A 10,392-nucleotide genomic window follows, 5' to 3' on the forward strand; every position below is an offset into this window, starting at 1 on the left:
TTCAAGGGTCAAACAAAGATAAATAAATAAATAAATATACTGCGACAATACACTCATCGCTATCTAGTCCCAAAGTAAGCGTAGCTTGTGTTATGGGTACTAAGATAACTGGTGAATAATTTATATGTTTATCACACAAATATTGTCCAGTAGTGGGAATCCACGGCCTTGGACTCAGAAAGCAGGGTCGCTGCCCACTGCGCCAATCGGCCGTCAATGATGATACAGGCCGTAATATTTGTACCGCCAAAATTCACACACTTCCAAGATGTATTTATATTATCCAAGAAACCCAAAACACTATCAATATTAACGATAAATTAACAAAATTATGATTAGTACAATTCCCAGTGCATACAGCAACGTGATAACGCTAGTCAGATTATCATAATATGATTTGGGTAGATTACAATTATCTCTAATCGCTGCGCTTCGATCGCTATATAAAACACCCGAATCAAAGTGACGCATTAGTTGCCAAATTAACACAAACGTAAAAATGGTGTCCGACTTCAGGAAAAAGAAACTGATATTTCTGTTCAAAATTTTCTTCGACTCCGATGGCAGTGGTTCCATAACGAAGAAGGATTTCGAAATGTCCATCGAAAGACTCGCTAAGGCGAAAGGATGGGAAGCCGGGGATGAGAAATACAAATTAGCCGAGAAGACCATGTTGGAAATTTGGGAGGGTATGCTTTACAAGGCAGACGAAAACAAGGACGGTGAAATTTCCGTCGATGAGTGGATATCACTGTGGGAGGAGAGCAGCAAGGATTCTCCGGTAGACTGGCAGGCTTACTACTGCAAGTCCATCTTCCGTCTCCAAGACTCGAGCAACGATGGGGCGATTGACAAGGAAGAGTTTGTATCCGTCCATGAATCCTTTGGCCTCCCCCAAGAGCAGACAAGCGAAGCCTTTGACAAACTGGCTTGCGGCAAAGACAGCGTATCCTGGGAAGATTTCCAACAGCGCTGGGAGGAGTTCTTCACATCTGAGGATGCTGACGCTCCTGGAAATTATATTTTCGGTCGTTTGAATTTCGATTGAATTTAAATTGTGTGTTGAAACCGTATGCGCTATGAATGTTAATTTATATTTGTATTTGGATATCATTTAAAAAATTAAATACTTTTTTATATATACTTTAGCTGTTTTCATCGTGTCGCTACATTTCTTATCACTAATTGTCTGGTAATGAGTATTACCTACATATCACATAATTCTTAAGAATTACAAATTTATCTTGTTAATTACATAAGAAAGATAGTAATTAAGATTGCCTCATTAGCCTAAAAAACTTTATTTTAGGCACATAAATGCTATAGCATAGCAACAATATATGTCTATTGTCTGATGGGAAGCTTCGGCCGTCGCTAATGACCACTCTATCGACCAAGACGTGACGCCAAGCGATTTAGCGTTTCGATACGATGCAATGGTGCGTAGAAACCGGTTAAGGTTAGGTACGGCGTTATCTGCCCTACCTATGGTACACATAACTAGTATCTATTGCCCAATTGTCGTTAAATGTCACCATTGGCGATTGGCGGTTTTCTGAGTCTAAGGCTTGTGTGATGAATGATTTCAATGTGTCTGAAGATGACTGATGAATATTATAACAGATAAACTGGATGTTTATCTATATATAATGAATACTAGATGACCCGTGCAATTTCGTCTGCACCAAATCGGTTATTACCGGAAAACACGAATAAAATGTCATTTTCTAAATATGAATCCTAGCTAGATCGATTTATCACCCCCATAACCCCCTGTATACTAGATTTCATGAAAACCGTTGGAGCCGATTCCGAGATTCCAATTATATTTAAGTATATACAAGAATTGCTTGTTTAATGATATTTGAAAATTCAGGTTTATTATCCATAAAAATATTTATAAGTTATCTTAGTACCCATAACACAAGATACGCTTACTTTTGGGCTAGATGGCGATGTGTTTATTATCGTCGTATATTTATTTTATTTAGGTAGTTTATTATCTAAGACTAACAAGTTGCTTTGAAGTGATATGTAATTTGTGGATGGAAACAAATCAGTCAGTTCAAATATAATATACCATAATCTTTATATATTATTTATTTTATTATATCAGTTGATAGACGACTTGTTGCAGTAGTAGTAGTAGCGCTTTTTGTGACCGAGCTCGTCCGGTGAACTACTACCGCCATGCTTGTATCTGCCGAAAAGAAGTATCGCTGTGTTGCGGTCTGAGGGCGCTGTTGCTTGTTGAAATTAAAGGCTACATTGCATTTAAGCCTTACTATGTAGGCCTATCACAGGCACTTATGAAGCGTTCATACATATGTTTACGTAATTGTAAGGGGATGGTGATAACTTCGTACGCCAACTTAAACATAAAGCTACGAAGGTTCCAAACGCGCCCTGGTCTAAGAAGAGCTTACAACAAACTTAGCTAGGTAATTTTGTATTGTTATCACCATCTCACAGTAAATTTATATTAAGCTATGAAGTTAGAGCGATTCAAACCCAAGCTTTTTTATCGTTTCAGTAATTCTTAACAGTATAATAGGATTTTTCTGTAAGATAACGTTTTATATAAACATTGAACTTCTTGAGGGACTTCTCAAAGATTCATTCGATGATACTTTTGCATTAATCGTTTAAAACTCTTTGGACCGTGTTTCCAAACTTAAAAAAGCGCTGATAAATAGACAGTCAGATTGATATGCAAAGCGGTCAAACTGTCCCATAACTGCTCATTTTCCTATTTAAAACCGTTGTTTAGTTATTAAATGTGAATCAACGCAATTGCTGACTGTTTAAACTCTACACAACCTAAACCTGAGGGGACAGACCCGGGCGACCTTTTTTTGAATGCCTTTGTACAATTTATTCGCGAGGTTCATAATTACCTTTACTTTAACAGAACAAATTTCGCCATGAAAAGGCCGTGGCTCAAGAAAGATCCCTGTTAAGATAAAACGGTCGGTTATAAATAAAGAATAATTCTGTGGGACGTACCTACAGTAGAAAAGTACCTACCTACAGTGGACATTTTTGTTGAATGCGACGAGTGTTAATTATGCGGTGAATTACTGTTTTGAACCTGGATGGGGCAAGTTTCACCTTACAGCGATTAATCTGGAATAAATGTTAGAACCGCACTCGGTTTGCTTATTTCTTCGCATCGGTACTTATTTGCCCAAACGGCCAATTTATTTATCTACCTCCTATGTTCAATCTCCAAATAAAAAATAAAAAAAACTGAATTGTTAACTTAAAAAAATTATAGAATTTATAAAACATAGGCTTAGATGTATAATATAAATAGAATGTCTTTGAAATAAAGCTTTTATATAACCTCAGTGAGCCTTTCTCATTATTATATGAGTTACAGGTACTCATGTTCTTCATTCACACTTTGCCCTAAACTCCCGACAATCTGGAAAATTGAAAATCCTTTTTTACTGGCCACACTGATGCCACGAACTATGTGTGTTTAATTTAATTTATTTTCATTGTAACTTTACATAATCTGAACCAAATTTGGGTGCATTAAGTTATACCACTTGCCGCGATAAACATATTTCAAGGCCAAATTTCACCATTTTCATAATTTTATCGATACGTCTTGATGACTTGACATCATATTGGCAACTGAAGCCATATATTCCAAAGGCATATAAATTCTGGAAACGCATTGGCACCTGACATTGCTTATCTAGGTGTAGTGACATATTAAATTAATGTATAGACTAAACAAAAGGGACTCTCTACTGTCAAATTCTACCATCGATAGATTGAACAAATTAGAACTAAAGCGACAATTTGTTTTCTTGCGCTAGATGAATCTTCCGGCTCAGGGCACGGGTCTCTCATCTCTGAATAATAAAGTTCCGGCCGCAGCCAACCAAGTTGACCAAGTGCTAATTAGTAGACTTCAGCATCTTCAGAACATGATAGAATTATTAGACGTGCAGGTTCCCTTACAATGTTTTTCTTTTAATGTTTAAGCGTGACACCTTTTTATTATTTTAGTTACAAACACAGGAAACTCCTCAAAGTTAAAGGTGCGTGCGGCGAATCGGTCCTCCGATAGTGAGGAAAGCTGCCACATCCTGTGGCAAGTCCTGGCCTGTCCTGGCCTGGACGGGTCTGCTTTGGCTCACATCCGCTGGTGGGTAAATCCGTCCCCAATTCCTGAGTAGGAACCGTTCTGTTTAAGTCAGTAAGTCAGTAAGAGTCTGATACAACCTCATCCCGTAACTCGGGTGGTATCCACGAGGTTTTACCCATGGGGAAAAAAATGAAAAGGCTTGGTTATTGGGTATTATTATTTCAAAAAGATTTTATTTGATTGAACTTTTTTAAATTATTAGATGTTGCCCGCGTTCCACGCCCACTTTTATAACGGTTTTTTACAAATCCCGTGGGAACTATTTGTTTTCCCGGGATAAAAAGTAGCCTACATTTATACGCTCCGTCCTTTTGACAAACCGTTTTCCAAAAATCAAGTTGAATGGTTGCTTAGTGAGGGCATGTTAGAAGGCCAAACCAACAAACACACTTTCGAATTAATAATTTTAGTGAGGATTACAAAATGTACTAACCGCTAGTCGCTCGTGCCCGCGCCAGCCCCGACCCCGGTGCAAGCCGGCTACCTGGCCACTGGAGTGGCTTCACGATATTTATAGCCGTGTTATTACGCGTAATCGTCGCCGAGTCCCCTCCTTTATTATATGATCTCACGGAAATTTATATCTCAGAGTGGCACAAGTGAAAGACCTTATTCCTTGAATTGTACGCCTCATTTTATAGCCAATTATCATCACCATCATCTTTATAAACCCTATGCAAGCATAGGGCTTCAGGCTTGGGACTCGGAAGGGCGGGAAGGGTTGTAGTTCACCACGCTGGCTAAATGCGGATCGGTTGCCTCACACCAATTAGCACTGTAAGAAATTATATATGACTTGCTTTAACGGTGAAGGAAAACATCGTGAGGCAACCTGTATGTCTGTATGTTCTTAATGCCAATACGTAATTGAAAACTGTTTGTATGTTCAATAAAAAATTTTTCGTACGATAAAAAAATAATTTGAACATTAGACGCAAAAATAAACTTGCAATATACTGGCACACATTAAATTTAAGAATAACATGTTACACAGTAACAGGAGATGTCTTTCAAGAAGCTCAAAGTTTGTATTAAACGTACCTAAGATTATGGAGTCCTGTTATATTATACAGGAATACGTAAACGATAAAAAAGTTTGGATTATTGCTGCAACCAGGTGACTTTCTCATCATCACCATATCAACCAATTACAGGCCAACTTCGGATCTTCTCCCACAATGAAAAGGGATTAAGGCCGTAGTCCACCACGCTGGCTCAGTGCAGAAAAACATCAGGAAATCTGCATGGTTTCCTCACGATGTTTTTATCACCGTTGATTCAAGTGATATTAAATATTACTTAAAACGCACATTACTTAGAAAAGTGGGAGGTGCGAGCTGGGATTCGAACTCGGCCTCCCGAAAAAGAAGTCAAGCTCCTACCCAATGGGCTATCACGTCTAACATTTGGTGGCTTTTTAAATAGCTTAAAAAAATGATGTGAATCTGGTTATGACAAGTAGATAACTTGGCTAAGTTTGTCGTGGGCTTCTTCTTAGACCAGTACAGCTACCATCTCGTCTATCTCTATAGAAAAACTACGAGTAACGGGTAGAGATAATTTGACGGCCGATTGGCGTAGTTTGCAGCAACCCTGCTTTCTGAGCCCAGGGCCGTGGGTTCGATTCCCACAACTGGAAAATGTTTGTGTGATGAACATGAATGTTTGTCAGTGTCTGGGTGTTTATATGTATATTCTAAGTATTTATGTATATTATTCATAAAAATATTCTATGAATAATATACGTTAAGAAGTGTTCATGATATTCGTAATTTAACTAGACCAAAAGAAAAAAACACAAACTTTCATGGTACAGTCATTACAAACAGACATACTTCACATTTCACTTACTTGAAATAAATCAATTTGTGAAAACAGAAGAGAAAATGGTACATTACGATTTGGTTTACCTTTTTAGATACAGTCATCATCTTTATCATCATATCAACCCATTACCGGCCCACTACTGGGCACGGGTCTCCCCCCACCATGAGGAGGGATTGAGGCCTATGTCCACCACGCTAGCCCGGTGCGGATCGGTGGACTCCACACGGTTTTGAGAACCTTATGAAGATCTCTCAGTCAGGCATGTTCCTTTAACGTTGAAACAAGTGATATTATAGTAATTAATACGCACATAAATTAGAAATCTTAGAGATTCGTGCTAGGATACGAACTCGGCACACCAAAAGCAAAGTCGAAGTCCTAACCACTGGGCTATCACCGCTCATTTAGATATACTAGTATCGCAAGGATGGCGGTCCGTTAATCGCGAGGCACTACGGGGAGCTACAGCATCCGAAATGCTCCGTGAAAGCCAAACGTCGAAGTACTAAGTATTTGGTTTAATCTCCTAATTGCCTCACTTTTCCCTCAGCCTCCAAACGTACCGCCAGAATGAACTGCCCGTATTCATAGTCGACTCTCTCATAATATCCTATGGTTGAATACGAGTACGTCGATGTGCTGAAGTAATTTTTTTTTAATTAAAAAGAAGTTTAGGGACGTTGAGAATTTGCATCATTGTCCGAATTTTTTACATGAGCGTTTTGTATACTGGGTATATATTATTATGTACATAAATTTAGTTTTCTCTACTATTGACAGTCCCCGCATGGTTTTTTTATCACTACAAGTAGGCTCTTGATTATCTGACATGCTGGTGTTGGCGGGTAACCTGTAACCTGGGTACCGCAGTTATATTAAATAATTTAATAAATTTAAAATGCATACGTGTCTCATTGTAATATGGACCTTTGAAAAAGTAGATCGAAACTGCAACGTTATCTACTAGATGACGCTACAGTCGCTATTAGACTGATGTGAAAAGCATATACTAAGTTCGGCATCGACGGTAGGAGAGCCGTAGCTTAATTGGTGAAAGCGCTCAGGCCGCGATTGCCCGAGAATCGCAGGTTCAAATCCTGTCAGTTCCGTAAATTTTTATATGCATTTTAAATTTATTAAATTGATAATTTCTCCAAGTGTAGGTAAAAACACTAATAAAAATTATAAAAATATATTAAATAAATATATCAGCGGCCTCCGTGCTACTACTACCGTATACTGTAATTGCTAACCTGTGTTGTGATACCCTCTGTCAATAATTCTTCCGTTGCTAGAGGCCTTGACTCCAACAGCTATTGATATTTATGCTTAATTAATAACTTAATTAGACTTCAAAGTTAAATAAAACGTTAAATTAAGAAAAAAATATATATATAAATTTAAACGTTAAGAAACCCCCGCTTCATTTAATGTACATTATTCTAGTAGTCAATCCCTCTCATTTGATACCCATATCGTGGCGGTTGTGATAAATATGTAATCCGCCATTTTGTTCCGGCAGCCATCTTGGACCGATTCACCTTTAACAATAAACAAAATCAAAATCGGTTTATCACAGACAGACAAACACACACAAAGACACAACGAACTCATACCGCCCTGTCGTTATTGCATCGAGGGTTTAAAAAAAAGATAAATTTAAAATTATTTTTTAGGAGTAAATAATAACTAAATAAATAAATACGACATTACACATTTCGCCATCTAACGCCAAAGAAAGCGTAGCTTGTATTATGGGTTCTAAGATAGCTGATGAATATTTTTACGAATATAATAATACACATATAAGTATTTGTAAAATATAGATAAACACCAAGACACTGAGAAACATTCATGTTCAACACACAAACATTTTCCAGTTGCAGAAATCAAACCCACGGCCTTGTGCTCAGAAAGCAGAGTCGCTGCCCACTGCACCAGAGCTCGTCCGGGGAAGCACTACCACCATGCTTATTTCTGCCGTTAAGAAGCATTGTTGCAATGCTGTGTTCCGGTCTGAAGAGCGTGATTGCCGGTGTAATAATAGGCACATGAGGCTTTACACCTACGCCTCGAGTTGATGGACACAGGGCAAAACTTTGCAGGACGTGCTTGCATGATCAGTGCAGTTTTGCCCTGACCATCTGGTAGGTCCATCAATAAATAAATAAAAAAAAAAGTCACTTCAACGGCGAACGTACCTACAGTTGGCCGATTGGCGCAGTTTGCAGCGACCCTGCTTTCTGAGTCCAAGGCCGTGGGTTCGATTCCCACTACTGGAAAATGTTTGTGTGATGAGCATGAATGTTTTTCGGTGTCTGGGTGTTTATATTTATATTTTAAGTATTTATGTATATTATTCATAAATATATTCATCAGTCATTACACATAACACAAGCTACGCTTACTTTGGGGCTAGATGGCGATGTGTGTTTATCGTAGTATATTTATTTATATTATTTTTTTTTTTTTTATTTCAGTTCACCTATGAATAAATCCCACAGAGGTGCTTCTACTGAGGCAGTGTTTGCGGAGTACAGCGCAGAGCGACGAACCAAAAAAACACTTCCACGAATGGAGTTTAAGCGCTCACTCTGTGCTGATAACGGTTTTGTGGAACCCGTTTTGATGAAAACTCTTTAGAACGGGCACCTTTAAAAGACTTTTAGAAATTCCCCATTTAAAAAAGTTTTCACTAAAGGCATTTGAAATGAATGCAATGAATATATTAACCGGACCAAGGTCTGTTGTGATGTGTTGTGAGCCCATGTAGGACTTCGACATCACTTTCGGAGGGCCGAGTTCGAATCCAAGCGCGCACTTTTGACTTTTCTAAATTAAGTGGACCATTCCAGCATTTTGTGTGCTCCGCCCATTGCCACTTTAGCTTCGCGACTGTGTCGATAAATCTGATTCTTCTACGAATCTCCTCATTCCTGAGTTGCGACCATGTTTCAGAGGGTGTATGCTCTAAAAACTTCTCTACGACAGGGCCATAGCACAGTAAGACGAAATGTTAAGGGTGGTGATGCAATGTTTCGTGTGTACAAACAAAGAAGTGAAAAATAATTATGTGAAATTCGCAGGGTTTAAATAATTAGACTGCCATCAATCATCGCTATTGTTCCACGCACAATGCGCAATAGTCGGCATTCCTTGTTCCCGTTATTCGCTTATTCGAGCCTTAGAGAGGCGCAGACTTCAGACAGGATGATCATGCCCGTTTTCACTAAACCTAGACATTGCCTTGATCGAATGCCTAGTGATTAAGATGTCTTTAAAAAAAAAAACTACTACTAAAACTATTGGTAAAAGTTATGAAACGAAAAGCAGGAGAATCTGTATGGTCTAATTTATAATTTCAATGAATAATTGTTAAGACAACAATTATTCATTGTAAAATTTGCCGTAAGAGCGAATCGTGCGTAGTTTGTACCCTACATTGCTGAAGATCTGTTTGGTGTGCAGTATAAGGATTGAAATTTTACTTTTAATACATAAAAAAAGATGCTTACGAATTGAGAACCTCCTCTTTTTTGAAGTCGGTTAAAAATTAGAATAAAGTAAAAAAAACAACAAACAAAAAGAACACAATAAATACATATGTAGCAGTGAAAAAAAGGTGTAAAAGTAATATGACTGGAGGTTATTCCGAGTAAGTTATATGAGTCCGACTGATATCGTAGGATACGAAGAGTGATGTCTGCGCGCGCCCAAGCACATATTCGCACCGCGTAATTGCCGATGGTTTCCTTTGATCGCGCCGCCTCGAGATCAAAGTAGAAGCCTGATTACGCCGAATTACTATCTCGGTGAGTTTGAGGGACTCTGCTTATTAACGGGAAACCAGCGTTCAATCTAACATGGATCTATTAGAAAGAAGCAGGCGTTACTTTGCGGAAATCCATGATACATTATAAAAATTAAGCTTAATTTGCTATACTCCGTGAAAAGCAGGAGAATCTGTATGGTGTAATTTATAATTTCTTCAATCGTTATACTCCACAAAAACAGAACTTCGGCAATATACCCTATTCGCGGTTATGCTCCGAAACCGGAACATCCTCAGGAGATGTTGACTTATAATAAATAATTGTAACAGTATGTAAGCCCGATGATAAATCATTTATTTTGTTAGCCGTTGATTTGATCACCTTTTCAGAACCTGTGGAAAAAATCGAATCTCTACAACCTCTGGATAATCCTTTTAAATATAGCAGCACTACATATGCTCGTGCGCCTAATATATACTCCGCATGGCTTTGTAGAAATAGCCGGGCAGATGTCATCTCCACGCGGCACGTTACGGCTAAGTCGGACCCGCGGACGGATATTGAATACGACCGGCGAGTTGGATTTTTGTGCGATAATGGGGCCACAAGGCATAGGCGACAGCGGTCGTG

The 10,392-nt window shown here is 38.5% G+C and overlaps 1 protein-coding gene across 1 annotated transcript; it reads left to right on the top strand.

The window, feature by feature from the left end:
* The first annotated feature begins 333 nt into the window (after window positions 1–333).
* On the top strand, window positions 334–1,048 carry LOC120631168 (calexcitin-2-like). Its single transcript, XM_039900625.1, has one exon. The coding sequence runs from the start codon at window positions 500–502 to the stop codon at window positions 1,046–1,048; it is 549 nt and encodes a 182-aa protein (XP_039756559.1). The 5' UTR covers window positions 334–499.
* The last annotated feature ends 9,344 nt before the right edge of the window (window positions 1,049–10,392 follow it).

Source organism: Pararge aegeria, chromosome 17, assembly GCF_905163445.1.
Source record: "Pararge aegeria chromosome 17, ilParAegt1.1, whole genome shotgun sequence".
Lineage (NCBI taxonomy): Eukaryota > Metazoa > Arthropoda > Insecta > Lepidoptera > Nymphalidae > Pararge > Pararge aegeria.

Bases quoted from the DNA above. Each gene is read 5' to 3' on its own strand.
- LOC120631168 (XM_039900625.1), top strand. From the start codon at position 500: ATGGTGTCCGACTTCAGGAAAAAGAAACTGATATTTCTGTTCAAAATT.